The sequence below is a fragment of the Salmo salar genome, chromosome ssa14 (assembly GCF_905237065.1).
Source record: "Salmo salar chromosome ssa14, Ssal_v3.1, whole genome shotgun sequence".
In the NCBI taxonomy this organism is placed as follows: domain Eukaryota; kingdom Metazoa; phylum Chordata; class Actinopteri; order Salmoniformes; family Salmonidae; genus Salmo; species Salmo salar.
The window spans coordinates 62,985,034-63,004,913 of NC_059455.1; the positions used below are offsets into that span (position 1 = coordinate 62,985,034).

The 19,880-nt window shown below is 41.9% G+C and overlaps 1 protein-coding gene across 1 annotated transcript; it reads left to right on the forward strand.

The window, feature by feature from the left end:
• On the forward strand, nt 1-19,352 carry LOC106570005 (zinc finger protein 865). Its single transcript, XM_014141849.2, has 2 exons — nt 1-890; nt 13,725-19,352. The coding sequence occupies exon 2, from the start codon at nt 14,169-14,171 to the stop codon at nt 18,207-18,209; it is 4,041 nt and encodes a 1,346-aa protein (XP_013997324.1). The 5' UTR covers nt 1-890; nt 13,725-14,168; the 3' UTR covers nt 18,210-19,352.
• The last annotated feature ends 528 nt before the right edge of the window (nt 19,353-19,880 follow it).

The window sequence follows — 19,880 nt, forward strand, 5'->3', positions numbered from 1 at the left end:
TAGAATACAGACCGGAAGCTACCATTTTAAGGAGAAGAACATTAGCAGCCGTAGCCCCTAGACGGGTACACATAAAATTGACACGGGGCGGAAAATATTTGACCGAAGAAAAATAATGAAAATACGACAAAAACTCCAGAAAGGGCTCATTTGGAAGAGTTAACGATTCAAGCATCTGCTTCAAATAAGAAACATATCTGAATTAGCAGGCCAACCCAGCGGAAATAGTTTTTGTTAACAACGAGTCGAAAATAGCCCTCCTGGGCCGATGGAGAGGCAGGCCTTTGAAAATATTTTTCCCTGGATGAAGAAAAATGGCAATCTGACATAAAAAAAAGGAGGCCGTTGTAGTTATCACGGCATTTCCCGCGCACTTTTTATTATATATTTTTTTCTTTAACCATTTTGGCAGGGGATTTGAATGCTAGATATAATGTTAGCTAAAACGACAGCTATCAACCTAGTTATTATCTTTGTGGCTAGGTTAGCTTAGGATCAGCTACCTATGCAACCAGGCGTTCATACGAGATTCTAAATTATTAGCTAACTAGCTAACAACGACATGATTGGAAGACTCCTGTATTCAAATCCAAATAACTTTTTCTTGTTACTTTGGTTGAAAACTGTAGGCAGCCGCCTATAAAAAAACAAAACAAAAAAGGTAACGTTAGCCTGCTTACGTTAGCTGGCGAATGACGAACTGCAAATTTTTTAATTTTTGCCACCACCTGCAATTTCTTCTTTTTTTCAAGTTAGTCTAGTTAGCTACCTACCTGAAGATCAATGGAAGTAGACCCATTCGTTTCTACCTGTTCCCCCCTTTTGATCTTCATTCAAGAAGAATGCGCGACACCAGTCTCCAGACCATATACATTCCACCAAACCTGTTGGTAAGATGTTTTAAAATATATTGTTCGAATGGTAGCTGCGTTACAACGTTGTAGTGGGGCAAGCAAGGTCTTCACAGACCAGCAGGAATTATTAGGAAATACTGGGAACGTCACTGATAATTTACAAAGGATTGTATTGACCTAAAAATGTGTGAAAACCTATTATGTTTGCAAATATCTGAACAGTAAGCAATTAACACTTATCAGGTACAGGTCTAGATATGGCCGTGTTAGCTAATCCTTAGTTTTGTCAATTTGCAATGCATAATGATTCACAGTATGTTATCATAAAATGAAATGCTTTGCATGCCAATATTTTTTTTTTGCTAAACTTTGCACAAGTTATGTCACGTATGTATATTCTCGATTCTCGCTAATATATATACTTTTTGTTATGTTTTTAGTTGGGTTGCATTTGCGAGACATTCTACTGCAATGTTGGAGCTAGTAACATAAGCATTTCGCTGCACCTGCTATAACACCTGCAAATCTGTGTACGCGACCAATAAACGTTGATTTGACCAAGGCCCAAGCTGCATTCTGTTTAGGCCTATTTGATTGCCTTCTTGGTATTTCAGACTTTAAAGTTCAATCGTAGAGAATGTCATAACTAGTTAAATACATTTAATTTTCTTTGCCTTTGAGGCTTTAGTGCATAGCCTACATCTGCAATTTGTGCATTCTATCAAAGTGCCCTCCTGAAAAAAGAGTAAATGATTGAGAACAGAAAATCTGACCCATACATAACGTTACTGGTAACACTTAATGTCTATGATATAGGCCTTATTGTAGTGCTCAAGCAATGTCATTCCATGAGAACAACAACATTAATATTTTAGACTTTATTTAGAGTAAATGGCCTACATTTGTTTAAAGTTTCATATGACAATACAAATAATCTATGGAGTAGGCTACTTGTTTGGTTATTATAACATAAGACAGTTGTACCAACTTCTGTTAGGTTATATGTGTCATCATTGTATTTTCTTGGCTATTATAACTCATAACTTGTTTGATAACAATAGGTTGGGTGAGCTTATCGCCCTATAAGAAAGGTCATTGAAAATTACCCACAAGACGGTAAACTGTTTTTGTGTCTATTGTTATGGGGAAGGACACAGTGAATTCATTGTTGTACTCTAGCAGAAGTTTTACCCTGGGGTTCCTGTGAGATTTACTTTAACCTGTTGAGGACAGACGTTCCGCTAGCGGGGCGCGAAATACAAAACCAACTAAAATACCACAATTCAATTTTCTCAAACAATCAACTATTTTACACCATTTTAAAGACAAGACTCTCGTTAATCTAACCACATTGTCCGATTTCAAAAAAGGCTTTACAGCAAAAGCAAAACATTAGATAATGTTATGAGAGTACATAGACACAAATAATCACACAGCCATTTTCCAAGCAAGCATATATGTCACATAAACCCAAACCACAGCTAAATGCAGCACTAACCTTTGATCTTCGTCAGATGACACTCCTAGGACATTGAACAAAACATGCATGTATTGTATAACAATCAAGTTCATATTCATATCAAAAACCAGCTTTTTACATTAGCATGTGATGTTCAGAACTAACATACCCACCGAAAACTTCCGGTGAATTTACTAAATTACTCACGATAAACGTTCACAAAATACATAAGTTATTTTAAGAATTATAGATACCGAACTCCTTTATGCAATCGCGGTGTCAGATTTTAAAATAGCTTTTCAGCGAAAGCACATTTTGCAATATTCTGAGTACATAGCTCGGCCATCACGGCTAGCTATTTTGACACCCACCGAGTTTGGGACAACCTAAACTCAGAATTACTATTAGAAAAATTGGATTACCTTTGCTGTTCTTCGTCAGAATGCACTCCCAGGACTTCTACTTCAACAACAAATGTTGTTTTGCTTCCAAATAATCCATAGTTATATTCAAATAGCTCTGTTTTGTTTGTGCGTTCAGGTCACTATCCGAAGGGTGACGTGCGAGCACATTTCATGACAAAAATTTTCAAAATATTCCATTACCGTATTTCGAAGCATGTCAAACGCTGTTTAAAATCAATTTTTATGCTATTTTTCTCGTAAAATAGCGGTAATATTCCAACCGGGCAACGCTGTATTCATTCAAAGGCTGAAAGAAAAAAATGGAGTAGTCTCGTGACCGCGCATCTCCAGTCTCACTGTCCCCAGGCTGACCACTTACAAATTCTGCTGCTGTTCTTTGCCCAGAGACAGCAGACACCCCACTTTCTGGCGGCTTTAGAGAGCCAATGGAAGCCTTAGAAAATGTCACGTTACAGCACAGATGCTGTATTTTCGATAGAGATGCAACAGAAGGACAACAAATTGTCAAACAGGGTACTTCCTGTATGGAATCTTCTCAGGTTTTGGCCTGCCATATGAGTTCTGTTATACTCGCAGACACCATTCAAACAGTTTTAGAAACTTTCAAGTGTTTTCTATCCAAATCTACTAATTATATGCATATTCTAGTTTCTGGGCAGGAGTAGTAACCAGATTAAATCGGGTACGTTTTTTAATCCGGCCATGAAAATACTGCTCCCTATCCCAAAGAAGTTAAGACACTGAAGGTTAGGTGTAGCCCAGGGCCATGTTCAGTTGCAAAACGTTCTTGAACATTGCAGATTGAAATTCCATGAGTAGAGCTGACGTGATTCCTTATTTCACGTCGGTTCAACGTAGCACATTTTTATCCCACCGTTCCAAAACATTGCGTCCCGCTGAACACACCGCTGGTGTTACCATATTGAAATGTAGCCTATGAATATTCTTTGTGAGGTGGGTATGTACCTGTGGCATTCTCCACTTACCCATGTCTCTAACCAAGTCAGGAAAGTCACCTGGAAAAAAGGTAAAGGAGGTGAAAGATTATTTTGACCACACTAGTGTTTCCCCAGAATATATTTCTAGGTGACTTTGCCCTTAGCTCAATTAGGCTAATCAAGGGCTTGGTGGTTAATTGAATTAGTGATGGGCTAGAACAAAGATGTGTCCCCTCTGTGGGCTCCAAGGACCAGAATTGAAAAACACATTTTGGCTTGTACCCTATTTTACATCTGAGGTATTTGTTGTGCCTGCGATCGTTTGAGACACAGCATACTGTCTAGAATGGTTGCTCTCATGCTTTTGCTGATAAATGTAAAAAATACAAGAAAATAGTTTACATTTTAAACTTTCAAATGGTACTACGAAGATGGTTGACTTGAGTGGGAATGTCCATTGTTAAAAAATTAAAGGCCCATTGCAGTCAAATGTGGTTTCTGTGTGTTTTATATTTCCACACTGAGGTTGGAATAATATTGTGAAAATAACCACGTTTTCATGCGCACCCTATTTAAAAAATAAAATAAAATAAAAAATAAAGTAGATTGGTGTGACAAACAGGAAGTTTCGGTACAATATTATAAATACAGATAGGTACTTTTTCATTCGACATGGTGGGATGTTTGTGTCGGTCAAATGGATTATGTGATAAATGTCGGTGGAAATGCCTTTAATGCACAAATGCTGATTTAATTACCATCATATCGAAGCAAACTTGGAGTCACGCGACGATATGGTGTGTGTGGTCCTCCCACTATGACTCGTGAAACCATGCAGTTTATTAGGCTACAGATGAAGTAAGTTATGAACTTCACAGGGTGGTGAAAGTGCACGCTATGAGCTTGACGATGCTTTCCAATAAATATTGAGGGTCTTATTCTGGTGACATGACTGATGCTTGACTGCCGTTTTGGTAATGCACCCAGTGGGGGCCCCAGGACCGAGTTTGGGAAACCCTGGGCTAGAGTGCATGTGCCAAGACCAGAGTAGGCACATTTGCTATTTCAACGTAACTGTTTTTGTGACAGCTATCGGTAGAGTTGAAAATGCAACAGAAACACATTGAACTTTAGATTTTTATTCTGTACATGAAAAAAAAAATGGGTGGGCAGTACGCACAGATTTTTCTATGCAACAAGTCAGTTTGACGTAAACACCACTGAAGGGAAAATGCGCATAAATGTTTTATTCACACGCAAATATGTTGCCAATTTGAGTTGATAATGCCCTTTTAGTGTAAGAGCTGTTTAAAACGACTGCCTGAAATTTCTGCCTGTTGTGGTGGTATGGAGTTCTGGCCTGCGTGGGGACATTACCGGGCGGTAAATGAGTTAATAGACCAATAAAAGTTCCAAGACTTCCAGGCCCAGGTTTGGCCGGTGCGTCCCTATGAAATCCATAGATTAGGGCCCAATGAATTTATTTCAATTGACAGATTTACTGTTACTAAGTAAAATCGCTGAAATTGTTGCGTTTATATTTTTATATAACTTTAACTTAGTCTATTTTTTTATTAACTTTTTTTAATCAGAATATTGACAACCCTGTTTTGTAAGATTTCAAATGGTATTTATCTCAATCGTTTATAATTTTCAGTGATAAAGACATGGATGTCTCATGGTAGGGTGGGGTATTGAAAATGGGTCAACTTTGAGCATCTCCTGAATGGTTTGTCAAAAAAGGTTCCAAAAAGTCACGTTCTGACCATTTCCACCATGTATGAGAGATTTTGTTAAACTCAAAAGGGGTGCAGTCAGAAATTGGTTGAAATTGTATGGAACGACCCAGCTGAGTTTTCCTTTGAGAAATGAGTCAAAGGGTGCAATTGGGCTCTAGCATATTCTGATGTCTTTGACATAGTGCAAGCCAAATAGACTTGCAATCTAATGGGTACCATTCATTTATTTTGCGTGAAGTAAAACTATAGTTGCACGCCCTGATCGCTATTGATGACTTACAAATATAAAATGCAGGTGAAATGGGTTTAAATGCATATTGTGTGTGTGTGTGTGTGTGTGTGTGTGTGTGTGTGTGTGTGTGTGTGTGTGTGTGTGTGTGTGTGTGTGTGGTACCAGTCAAAAGTTTGGACACCTACTCATTCAAGGGTTTTTCTTAATTTTTACTATTTTCTACATTTTAGAATGATAGTGAAGACATCAAAACTATGTAATAACACACATGGAATCATGTAGTATCCAAAAAGGTCAAACAAATCAAAATATATTTTAGATGTTAGATTCTTCAAAGTAGCCACCCTTTGCCTTGACAGCTTTGCACACTCTTGGCATTCTCTCAACCAGCTTCATGAGGAATTATTTTCCAACAGACTTGAAGGAGTTCCCACAAATGTTGAGCACTTGTTGGCTGCTTTTCCTTCACTATGTGGTCCAACTCATTCCAAACCATCTCAATTGTGTTGAGGTCGGGTGATTGTGGATGCCAGGTCATCTGATGCAGCACTCCATCACCCTCTTTGGTCAAATAGCCCTTACACAGCCTGGAGGTCTGTTTTTGGTCATTGTCCTGTTGATAAACAAATGGTAGTCCCACTAAGCGCAAACCAGACGGGATTGCGTATTGTTGCAGAATGCTGACACGGCGATTGAATTCAAAAATCTCCAATTTGGACTCATCAGACCGAAGACTGGTGGAAATCTGTCCTAATGTTCCTTGCTCGTTTCTTGGCCCAAGCAAGTCTCTTCTTATTGGTGTTCTTTAGTAGTTGTTTCTTTGCAGCAATTCAACCATGAAGGCCTAATTTTAATTAAGGACGATTTCATAACAATCGTAATCTGCATTTTTGGAGGCCGTTTATGGCCAATTACGTTGCATTCCACGAGGAAACTGTGTGTCAGGCTGACCACCTGTTACGTGAGTGCATCAAGGAGCCAAAGGTATGTTGTTAGCTAGCATTAAACTTATCTTAAAAAAAACAATCAATCTTCACATAATCATGAGTTAACTGCACATGGTTGATGATATTACTAGGTTAACTAGCTTGTCCTGCGTTGCATATAAATTAACAGGCACCACATTGATTATCATCGAATCACAGCCTACTTCGCCAAACGGGTGATTTATTTAACAAAAGAACATTAGTGAATTAAGCACAATCGTTGCACGAATGTACCTAATCATAAACATTAGTGCCTTTCTTAAAATCAATACACAGAAGTGTATATTTTTAAACCTGCATATTGAGTTAAAATAAATTAATGTTAACAGGCAGTATTAACTAGGGAAATTGTCACTTCTCTTGCGTTCATTGCACGCAGAGTCAGGGTATATGCAACAATTTGGACCGCCTGGCTCGTTGCGAACTAATTTGCCAGAATTTGACATAATTATGACATAACATTGAAAGTTGCGCAATGTAACATCAATATTTAGACTTAGGGTTGCCACCCGTTCGATAAAATACGGAATGGTTCCGTATTTCACTGAAAGAATAAACGTTTCGTTTTCCATATTATAGCTTCCGGATTTAACCATATTAATGACCAACGTCTCGTATTTCTGTGTTTATTATATTATAATTAAGCCTATGGTTTGATATTTGATTGAGCAGTCTGACTGGGAGGTGGTAGGCAGCAGCAGGCTCGTAAGGATTCATTCAAACTTTCCTGCGTATGCCAGCATGTTTTAGCAATGCTTGATTCACAGCGCTGTTTGACTTCAAGCCTATCAACTCCTGAGATTAAGCTGGCAATACTAAAGTGCCTATTAGAACATCCAATAGTCAAAGGTGTATGAAATACAAATGGTATAGAGAGAAATAGTCGACGTGTCATAATTCCTATAATAACTACAACCTAAAACTTCTTAACTTGGAATATTGAAGAACTGGGAATATTGAACCACCAGCTTTCATATGTTCTCATGTTCTGAGCAAGGAACTTAAACGGTAGTTTTTTTACATGCCACATATTGCACTTTTACTTACCGTAAATTCCGGACTATAAGCCGCAACTTTTTTCCCAGTTTTGAACCTCGCGGCTTAAACAATGACGCGGCTAATATATGGATTTTTCCCTCTTTAAATTTTTTTTCTTCCAAAAAACACATTCTGTGACGTGCTCAGTTTTTTGGCGGCATGAAGCTTTCATTAGACCAATGAAATTGCCCGAACGGGTTACGGTCAAACAACTTTTTGGTTTAGATTAAATCGAGCGCTCTCAAACTTCCCATCATTCTGATTACGGTAGTCATTTTGTCACCCTCATCATGGCAAAGACACGGAGAAATGCATATGATGCAGCTTCCAAGTTGAAGGCGATTGATCTGGCTGTTGGAAAAGGAAATAGAGCTGCTGCACAGGAGCTTGGTCTTAATGAGTCGATAAGATGTTGGAAACAGCAGCGTGAGGATTTTTTTTTTTTTTACAAGCCGTGTTTCGTTAAAGCCTGTGTAAAGTTCATTTGTTTCAATGTACCGGTAGGCACCTGCGGCTTATAGACATGTGCGGCTTATTTATGTTCAAAATAATATATATATTTTTTAATTCAGTGGGTGCGGCTTATATTCCGGTGCGCTTAATAGTCCGGATATTACGGTAATTCTCCAACACTGTGTTTTTGCATTATTTAAACCAAATTGAGCATGTTTCATTATTTATGAGACTAAATAGATTTTATTTATGTATTCTATTAAGTTAAAATAAGTGTTCATTATTCATTCAGTATTGATGTAATTGTCATATATATTAGAGATCGACCGATTTTAAGTTTTCATAACAATCTGTAATCGGTACACCGATTGTGGCCGTTTTTTTTTTTTTTTTTATATATATAGATATTTTTGTATATAATTTTTTTTACACCTTTTATTTAACTAGGCAAGTCAGTTAAGAACACATTCTTATTTTCAATGACGGCCTAGGAACGGTGGGTTAACTGCCTTGTTCAGGGGCAGAACGACAGCTTTTTACCTTGTCAGCTCAGGGATTCGTATTTGCAACCTTCCGGTTACGAGTCCAACGCTCTAACCACCTGCCTTACATTGCACTCCACGACGAGCCTGCGTGGCAGGCTGACTACCTGTTACGCAAGGGCAGTAAGAAGCCAAGGTAAGTTGCTAGCTAGCATTAAACTTATCTTATAAAAAAACAATCAATCTTAACATAATCACTATTATCACTGCACATGGTTGATGATATTACTAGGTTATCTAGCGTGTCCTGCGTTGCATATCGATGCGGTGCCTATTAATTTCTCATCGAATCAGTCTACTTCGCCAAACGGGTGTTGATTTAACAAGCGCATTCGCGAAAAAAGCACTCGTTGCACCAATGTGTACCTAACCATAAACATCAATGCCTTTCTTTAAAATCAATACACAAGTATATATTTTTAAACCTGCATATTTAGTTAATATTGCCTGCTAACATGAATTTCTTATAACTAGGGAAATTGTCACTTCTCTTGCGCTCCGTGCAAGCAGATGCAGGGTATATGCAGCAGCTTGGGCCGCCTGGCTCGTTGCGAACTGTGAAGTCCATTTATTCCTAACAAAGACTGTAATAAATTTGCCAGAATTGTACATAATTATGACATAACATTAAAGGTTGTACAATGTAACAGCAATATTTAGACTTAGGGATGCCACCTGTTAGATAAAATACGGAACGGTTCCGTATTTCACTGAAAGAATAAAAGGTTTGTTTTCTAAATGATAGTTTCCTGATTCGACCATATTAATGACCAATGGCTCGTATTTCTTTGTGTTATTATGTTATAATTAAGTCTATGATTTGATAGAGCAGTCTGACTGAGCGATGGTAGGCAGCAGCAGGCTCGTAAGCATTCATTCAAACAGCACTTTCGTGTGTTTGCCAGCAGCTGTTCGCTGTGCTTCAAGCATTGAGCTGTTTATGACTTCAAGCCTATCAACTCCTGAGATTAGGTTGGTATAACCGATGTGAAATGGCTAGCTAGTTAGCAGGGTGCGCGCTAATAGCGTTTCAAACGTAACTCGCTCTGAGACTTGGAGTAGTTGTTCCCCTTGCTCTGCAAGGGCCGCGGCTTTTGTGGAGCGATGGGTAACGATGCTTCGAGGGTGGCTGTTGTTGATGTGTTCTTGGTTCGAGCCCAGGTAGGGGCGAGGAGAGGGACGGAAGCTATACTGTTACACTGGCAATACTGAAGTGCCTATAAGAACATCTAATAGTCAAAGGTATATGAAATACAAATGGTAAAGAGAGAAATAGTCCTATAATTCCTCTAATAACTACAACCTAAAACTTCTTACCTGGGAATATTGAAGACTCATGTTAAAAGGAACCACCAGCTTTCTCATTTTCTGAGCAAGGAACTTAAACGTTAGCTTTTTTACATGGCACATATTGCACTTTTACTTTCTTCTCCAACACTTTGTTTTTGCATTATTTAAACCAAATTGAACATGTTTCATTATTTATTTAAGGCTAAATTGATTATATTGATGTATTATATTAAGTGTTCATTCAGTATTGTTGTAATTGTCATTATTACAAATAAATAAAACAAATCGGCAGATTAATCGGCATTGGGTTTTTCTGGGCCTCCAATAATCGGTACCGGCGGTGAAAATTCATAATCGGTCGACCTCTAAATATACACTGCTCAAAAAAATAAAGGGAACACTAAAATAACACATCCTAGATCTGAATGAATGAAATAATCTTATTAAATACTTTTTTCTTTACATAGTTGAATGTGCTGACAACAAAATCACACAAAAATAATCAATGGAAATCCAATTTATCAACCCATGGAGGTCTGGATTTGGAGTCACACTCAAAATTAAAGTGGAAAACCACACTACAGGCTGATCCAACTTTGATGTAATGTCCTTAAAACAAGTCAAAATGAGGCTCAGTAGTGTGTGTGGCCTCCACGTGCCTGTATGACCTCCCTACAATGCCTGGGCATGCTCCTGATGAGGTGTCAGATGGTCTCCTGAGGGATCTCCTCCCAGACTTGGACTAAAGCATCCGCCAACTCCTGGACAGTCTGTGGTGCAACGTGGCGTTGGTGGATGGAGCGAGACATGATGTCCCAGATGTGCACAATTGGATTCAGGTCTGGGGAACGGGCGGGCCAGTCCATAGCACCAATGCCTTCCTCTTGCAGGAACTGCTGACACACTCCAGCCACATGAGGTCTAGCATTGTCTTGCATTAGGAGGAACCCAGGGCCAACCGCACCAGCATATGGTTTCACAAGGGGTCTGAGGATCTCATCTCGGTACCTAATGGCAGTCAGGCTACCTCTGGCGAGCACATGGAGGGCTGACCCACCGCCATGACTGACCCACCGCCAAACCGGTCATGCTGGAGGATGTTGCAGGCAGCAGAACGTTCTCCACGGCATCTCCAGACTCTGTCACGTCTGTCACATGTGCTCAGTGTGAACCTGCTTTCATCTGTGAAGAGCACAGGGCGCCAGTGGCGAATTTGCCAATCTTGGTGTTCTCTGGCAAATGCCAAACGTCCTGCACGGTGTTGGGCTGTAAGCACAACCCCCACCTGTGGACGTCGGGCCCTCGTACCACCCTCATGGAGTCTGTTTCTGACCGTTTGAGCAGACACATGCACATTTGTGGCCTGCTGGAGGTCATTTTGTAGGGCTCTGGCAGTGCTCCTCCTTGCACAAAGGCGGAGGTAGCAGTCCTGCTGCTGGGTTGTTGCCCTCCTACGGCCTCCTCCACGTCTCCTGATGTACTGGCCTGTCTCCTGGTAGCGCCTACATGCTCTGGACACTACACTGACAGACACAGCAAACCTTCTTGCCACAGCTCGCATTGATGTGCCATCCTGGATGAGCTGCACTACCTGAGCCACTTGTGTGGGTTGTAGACTCCGTCTCATGCTACCACTAGAGTGAAAGCACCGCCAGCATTCAAAAGTGACCAAAACATCAGCCAGGAAGCATAGGAACTGAGAAGTGGTCTGTGGACACCACCTGCAGAACCACTCCTTTATTGGGGGATGTCTTGCTAATTGCCTATAATTTCCACCTGTTGTCTATTCCATTTGCACAACAGCATGTGAAATTTATTGTCAATCAGTGGTGCTTCCTAAGTGGACAGTTTGATTTCACAGAAGTGTGATTGACTTGGAGTTACATTGTGTTGTTTAAGTGTTCCCTTTATTTTTTTGAGCAGTGTATATATATATATATATATGTGTGTGTGTGTGTGTGTGTGTGTGTGTGTGTATAAACAAACAGTTACAACCGTACTGAATGAACACATTTTTTATTTTTTTTTGTCCTCCAATAATCGGCATCGGCGTTGAAAAATCATACTCAGTCGACCTCTAGTCTGTTACTTGAACTCTGAAGAGTTTCTTTGGGCTGCAATCTGAGGTGCAGTTAACGCTAATGAACATTATCCTCTGCAGCAGAGCTAAATCTGGGTCTTCCTTTCCTGTGGCGGTCCTCATGAGAGCCATTTTCATCATAGTGCTTGATGGGTTTTTGCGACTGCACTTGTAGAAATTTTCTACGTTTTTGAAATGTTCTGCATTGACTGACTGACCTTCTTGTCTTAAAGTAATGATGGACTGTTGTTCCTCTTTGCTTATTTGAGCTGTTCTTGCCATAATATGGACTTGGTCTTTTACCAAATAGGGATATCTTCTGTATACCACCCTACCTTGTCATGATACAACTGATTGGCTCAAACGCATTTAGAAGGAAAGAAATTCCGCAATTGCCAGGCACACCTGTTAATTGAGATGCGTTCCAGGTGACATCCTCATGAAGCTGGTTAAGAGAATGCCAAATTGTGTGCAAAGCTGTCAAGGCAAAGGGTGGCTACTTTGAAGAATCTGAAATATATAAAATATATTTGGATTTGTTAAACACTTTTTGGGGGAGTACTACATGATTAGAATGTGTTATTTCATAGTTTGAATGTCTTCTCTATTATTCTACATCGTAGAACATAGTAAAAATGAAGAGAAATCCTTGAATGAGTAGGTGTCCAAACTTTTGACTGGTGCTGTATATAATAAAATGTTCTTTGTAATTTTATCCCCTTTTCTCCTCGATTTTGTGATATCCAATTGGTAGTTACGATTTGTCTCATCACAGCATCTCCCCAATGGGCTCTGGCGAGGCAAAGGTCAAGTCATGCGTCCTCCGAAAGATGTCCCGCCAAGCCGCGCTGCTTGTTAATACACTGCTCGCTTAACCCGGAAGCCAGCCGCACCAATGTTTTGGAGGAGACGACGTTCAACTGACGGACAAAGTCAACTTGCAGTCGCCTGGCCCGCCACAAGGAGTCGCTAGAAATTGATGAGCCAAGGAAATCTCCCCTGCCAAACCCTCTGTTAACCCGAACAACGCTGGGCCAATTGAGCACGGTCCTATGGGGCTCCCGGTCATAGTCGGCTGTTTCATAGCCTGGGATTGAACCCCAGGCTGTAGTGGCGTCTTAGCACTCCAATGCAGTGCCTTAGACAGCTGTGCCACTTGAGAGGCCTGAAAGGCTGATTTCTAAAATTCTAAACCTGCTTCTACCATAGGCAAATATGTATAGAAAGCTTTGTTCATATCAAAAGGGTTGAGGTCAAAAAGTGATTGAAATCAAATGGAAGGACCCTGCGGACAAGCAACTTTGGTTCTCAGGGGCCATTGTCCTGTTTTTTGCTCTTTCAAATCATTGTCTGATTCTGACCTGAAAATGTAGGCCCTTTTGTGTTTCAATAAAGTAAATGATTGTAATCCTTTAGTACCTGCAGTTGGTTATATTACCAAATGCACCTTTAACAGGATTGGTTTCTGCTTTGGTCTATGCAACAGGCACAGATGTCAAAATGCAAACAAACAATTCTTAAGTTGGAAAATGAAGGTCTCCAGAGTTTTGTCTAGCGATATGTGGTCATGTATGCTAACAATAGGAGCTGAAAATTATTAGAAATTATGCATGGTAAATTCTCTGGGGATGAGGTGCTATCAAGCACCCGGCCTATTTATCTTAATCCCTATTTCTGTTTTTCCCCAGTCTTCGAGATCGTGACATCAACGGGCAGACAAAGAAGTGGAACACCTGTTTATCCTTCATCTCCCCAGCTGGATGCTGACAGCTTCACATTTTTGGTGAAAAATAGACTACAACTATAGAAGGAATCTAAAAACACTACGTAGACTGCATACTATTTATACTTTGTGTTTTATACATTGTATTCCAAATTAGGAAAATAATTTATTATTTAAATGGACCTTTTACCTGCTCTTCTTGGTTGTAACGTGCAAGCAGTAGGCATTAATCTGTATAAGAGGGGATCAGGGATAGACATTGGTAGCAGCGAGTCATTCTAGAGTTGTTCATGAAGCATTACTTCCAGTAGCTGTGGCTATTGATAATTGATTATTATTGGTGGGATATTGTTGTGCTTCAACAGTAGGGCGAGTGACCCAGGAACAACCTCCCATCAGTGAGTGGGAGATGTTCCAGTTCAGTAAGTACCCCTTGGACATTCTAGATATGCTAAGTGGACACCAAGCCCACCAGTTTAAAGGCCTTGGATTGGAAAGACAGTTCCAGCACCAACAGCAAGTCCAACTTCAGCACCAGCAACAGCTTCAGCAGCAGCACCAACAACAGGGGGAGTCCTCAGGGGCTCTTCTCTCTGGGCTCGGTCTGGGGTCTCTTCAGGGGTCTAGAAGTAATGCTTTTGCTGATTCTTCATCTATATTTGCCAAAATGAGTGCCCCACCTCCACCAATATCACACCAGAGCCAGTCCTCATCCTCACACAGTTCACGGAAATCCAGCAAGATGAGCAGTAGTGTTAGTGGGAGCTCTGCTGCAGGATACCCACAATTCTTACGTCCGTTTCACCCTGCAGAAGCAGCGCTAGCCCAGGAACAGCTGCACTCTGGAATGGGACGTTTTGACTTTGGGGGTAGTAGCAGTGGAGGATCTGGTGTTATTGGAGGAGTGGTTACATCTGCTCCCCCACCGCCACCCTTACACCCTGGCCTCTCTGTTCCCCAAGCATCACCTGGACCATCCTCCTCCTCGCCCTCCCCATCAGCCTCATCGTCCGCCTCTAACAACCCTGGCAGTGCAGTGTCCTCCCTAGGGCAACCACTCGTTGGGCAGTCTGATCCACGTAGCTTACATCAGCAGTTCAGTTGCATGCTTGCCGCCAATCAGTACTTTCTTTCTGGTGTCCCGACCAACAGCAGTCTGGAGCAGTTTCTGGTTCAACAAGGGGGTCATAATCATCTTGGCCTGGGTTTGGGCCAAGGAGCTAGTGACTCGAGCTCAGCCCTTGCCCCACCTCCAGCTCTTCACTCCTCTCACAGTCATAGTCACTCCACTCCCCAGCCTCAACAGCAGCAGCAACCATTGGCACCCCATGCTTTATCTCACTCTCACAGCCATACCCACCCACACCATCCTCTTCACCCAACACCTCAGCCGTCGTCTCTGGGTGGCTTTGATTTCCAAGGTATTCCAGTTCTCTCCTCCAATCAGCTGGCTTCGTTGATGCAACAAGAGGCTAGCGGTATGCCCCTCCCTCTACCACTCCATTTATCACTTTCGAAAGATGAAGGTAAAGGAGACAGTGGATCTGGTGGAAGTGGTGGTAGCAGGAGAAAGAAGGCTATGGCTGGCTACCTTCCTCAGAGAAAAGCAGATGGCACCAGTCACAGCAGTAGCAGTGGTAGTAACTGCCACAGCAGCTCCACTGAACACAGTCAAAATTCAACCATTCAACCGGGCCTTGTAGGAGGAGCCATAACCAGTCTTGGTGGTAACCATTCATCAGTCCTCTCTTCAACACAACAGTCCTCCTCAACGGTCTCCTCTTCCTCCTCAGCCCCTTCTTCATCCACGGCCTCTGTGCTGGTAGCTAATGATTCACAGCTACCTAAACCTGAAAACCTAAATCCCATGGCCTCCATGCCTTGTCAACCTGACCCTGAAGCCATCTACCACTGTGGTGAATGTGGAAAGACTTTCAGTCATCTTACAAGCCTTCGCAGGCATCTCCGTAGTCATGGTTTGACTTCTGAAGATGCCAAGCCAGACACTTCAAGCGAAGACAAAACATTCTGTTGCACCGAATGTGGAAAGGGATTCAAGAAAAGGGGGCACCTCCTCCAGCATGGTGTTATCCATTCAGGGGCTCGTCCATTTGCATGTGGTGTCTGTCAACGGTCTTTCAACCGCCGTGAGTCCCTCACCAGGCATGAGAAGATCCATGATGATAAGCCTTTCCGATGCCCTGCTTGTGGTCGCTGCTTCCGAGAGAGTACCTCTTTGCTAAACCATGCTGCGTCTGGCACCTGTGGAAAGCCTGGAAGGAATTCCCGGCCCAGACCAAGTGGTAGTGGTGAAAATCAAAGCTCATCAAGTGCGAGTAGCAGAAAAACTGGAATGGAGGCTGGAGGCAGTGGTACAGGTGATTACCAACGAGATGGCGCGAGCAAATTTGGCACGGATTATTCAAGGAACCGGCCATCATACCAGCCATCCTACAGTGTCGATGACTACCGACGACAGCAGGCTAACCCATCTTGTTATTCTGGAGAGAGCTCCCATGGCAGTGGGATATCAAGCCAGACACTCAGAAAGGCACCACTGGCTCCTACCTTACACCCACACCCTCAAAGTCAACAGCAACACCATCTCCATCAACAGCAACCTCATCTTCCTCTTTCATCTCTATTGGATGACTCTGAGGATGAGGTCACTAGCAGTGCCATGTCTGCCATTGCTGCAGCTGCCGCTGCATCCTGCGAGATAAGTACTGGCGAGAGTCGAGGAGAGGAGCGAAGAGACATCATTGGAGGTTTGCTTGGAGGACTTGGCTTTGGGAATATGGGAGTCTCACCAGGTGGTCCATCATCTACATCAGAAATCGACAAGACCTACAGATCAGGAAGTGGCTCTACCATCCCTTTAACCCATCCAAGCCAGCAGATGATGAATGCTAAACCGAAAAAGCCCCGCAAGCCTCGGCAAAAGAGAGAACCAGGACCTGATGGAATCATAGTTCGACAAAGAAGAAGTCGTGGAGAGGGAGAACGGCCATATTCATGCGGAGTTTGTGGTAAAGGATTTAGGAGACGTGAGACCCTACGTCGGCATGACCGTGTTCACACAGGTGAAAAGCCACACCGGTGTGATGTTTGTGGGAAAGAGTTCCGAGAGTACTTCCATCTTACTAAACATTCCACTGTGCATTCTGGGCAGAAGAACTACAAATGTGACCTATGTGGTAAAGAGTTTGCTTACGCTCAGAGCTTGGTGAGACATGGAAAATTACACACAAAAGTGGAATTGGATGGTACACCAGGAGGAAAAATAGCTAAAGGCCATGGAGGGGTTATTAGTCTAGATGGAAATCAAGCAAACTCTCAATCTTATTATCCGTACCCTCAAGATAAGTCTCAGGGGTCTAGCTCATCCACTCAGCCCCCTCAGCCCACTCAGAAGCTCTTTACATGCACAACGTGCTGGAAATCCTTCCGCCATCAGTTCCACTTGACAGCCCATCAACAAACTGTCCATGGTGGTGGAATAAGGGGTGAAAAGAATTTCTGCTGTGAGGTATGCGGGAAGGCCTTTGCTTATTCTAACAGCTTGTCCAGGCACAGGCAATCGCAGCATGGATTGGGCCGCACCGGGTCAGCAATCCCACCAGCTAGTGGAACCCAACATCCTTCCCAAGCAGATCAGTACATCCCTCTTTTTGAATCAGGCCACCCCTTAACTTATCCGTCAGGCTCCTACATGCCAAACCAATCCTCCCAAGGTCAACACCGCCCTTTTCAGTTCCAGTCCCAAGAAGGATGGGTTGGTGGCAAGAGAAAAAGAGAGAAAAAAAGGAGGGTTGAATATCAAAGTATAATGAGAGGGGGGCAACTAGTAGGGGTTGCCTTGAATAAGGCCACGAGCAGGAGACTCAAAGTGATGAAGCGGAAAAAGGGAATAATGCATGAAAAGCTTAAGCAAAAGAAACTGCTCGCCCAGCTCCTGAGGATGAGAGGAGGGTATAGAGTTAGACAATGGTGCGGAGGTGTGGTTAAAGTCAGTGGGCTGTCATCTATGGAAGTCCCCATAAAACGTTTTCCATGCCAGTACTGCCCCAGCACCACATTCGCCAGTCAGGCCAAACTTTTGCTCCATCGTTCTGTGAGGCATCCTCCAAGAAATAACGGCCACCAAGCCCGTCTGAAGTGCTCGGTCTGCGGAAAGCGTTCTCGGACGTTACGGAAAGCCCTCATTCATCGTGGACGTCACCTTTCCCAAGGGCGGTTCTCATGTCCCAAATGCCGCTCCCGCTTCTGGAATGGATCTCTCCTGGAGAGGCACAGCGTCGCATGCCAGGGTCAATCTATGTTAGGTAGTGGAAACTGGGCCTTGAAAGTGAACTTGTCCCCAAGAGAGGTTGTTGAGAAGACAGCGGAAAAGGAGGGCCAGGGGGGCCTGCCTGGGAGAACAACAGTGGTGACTGAATACAGCCACTAATTATTTTCTAGTGTAGGATTTTTTTAAACTAAAAAACAAGCAAGAACTAGCAAGTTTTAAAGATGTGGGCAACAGGCTTACATCCCATACAATCCTTAATATAGCAGAGATGTTTGTAAGGAGACTTTTAAAGGCTCACATCAAAAGCACCATCCACCGGTCTTTGCTTCCCCAAAGGGGAGAGAGTATTCTGGATCTGAGTGTTTGAGTAGCACCTCTTCTAAAATGCTTTCAACCACAGTATCGTTTTTGTTAGCTGTGTTTGCGCTGGGATTATGAATGCATACTAGTAAGAGTGGAGTACCAAAAGTACTGATGTTTTATGTTTTCTGTCATTATTCACAGTTAAACAGTATAGTCTTTGTCTCGTTCTGTACAATGTGTTTTTTTCTTTCTTTGTTCCCTGTAGAGATTATTTTTCATACAGATGTTTGGCCTGAAGCTAAAAATTGGCCGGTAAGACAGGCCAGCCATTCTAAGAAGCAATTTATCTGAAAAAGGAAGTAAATGAATTCCCTCCTGTTATGAAACTTGACTTACCAAATTGATTAATCACTTAGTGTAACTGGAGGTATCTTTTCAAACATTCGGTTAAATTTTGCAAAACTGACTAGCTGAATAGGTTGAAATGGATCAGAATGGAATGAGAGCATTTTTCTGTAAACTATTCATATATATATATATATATATATATATATGAAAACATTAATGGGACTTAGGTGTCAGGAATGGAAAAGGTCAATGGGAACAACCGGAGAATACTGTACAATTCGTATTATATTTTATTATATATTGTTTATTAGCATTTTGTTTGTAATACTCCCAAGTATCATTTATTTTATCATTGTTGCTATTCTATGGGTGGGTGGGAATGAGTTTGGGGACTGTCTTTGTAAAACAATGGGATGATGATGAGTATATGTATCGATGTGATTTTTTTCCCCTCCCCCTTTTACCAACCCTACGCCACAGTTAAGCCCTATCCCGTAACATGCATACACATTGTTCATTACCTAGGTCCTGTTCCCCAGTGTTTTCCTTTCAGTAAACTAAAACATTAAATATTATTACTAAATAACTATCCTTTTCTTTGCCTAAAGTGAATTGTTGAAACCCTCATCTAATAAAAATGTAAAAATCTCATTCCTTCCCTTTTAATTTAAATCAGTGGTATTTGAAGTCGCCCCCTAGTGGGGACGCGAGGGAAATGCAATGGGGTCTAATTTGTATACAGGTAGACCAGAAACCCACATCCCTGATTGGAAGATTAGCAGCAACCCTGAGAAGCACCTGCTGCTCATTGGTTGTTCCCTTCAAATGCTGTTTTTAATTAAAATAACATTTTACCTACACAATGAAGAAGGCTGGAAATCCTAAATGTCTCTACGCGCTATCCCTGATGTAGTGAAAATAATTTCCAAAATGTAACACTTAAGTCAGCTTTAATGCAACATTTTTAAGTACGGACTGATTACGCTATTTGTTTGAGTGGGTGGGGTTGGTAGAAATTCTGGCGCAAAAAATGGGCTCTGCGCTGAAAAGGTTTGAATACCACTGATTTAAATTGAGAGCAATTTTTGCCAAAGCACAAATGACCACTCCTAAACAGTTCGCTGTTTATTTACCTTCATATACAGTGCTTTTGTAAAGTATTCAGACCCCTTGACTTTT

Excerpts from the sequence above, each read along its gene's own strand:
- LOC106570005 (XM_014141849.2), top strand. The coding sequence starts at position 14,169 with ATGTTCCAGTTCAGTAAGTACCCCTTGGACATTCTAGATATGCTAAGT.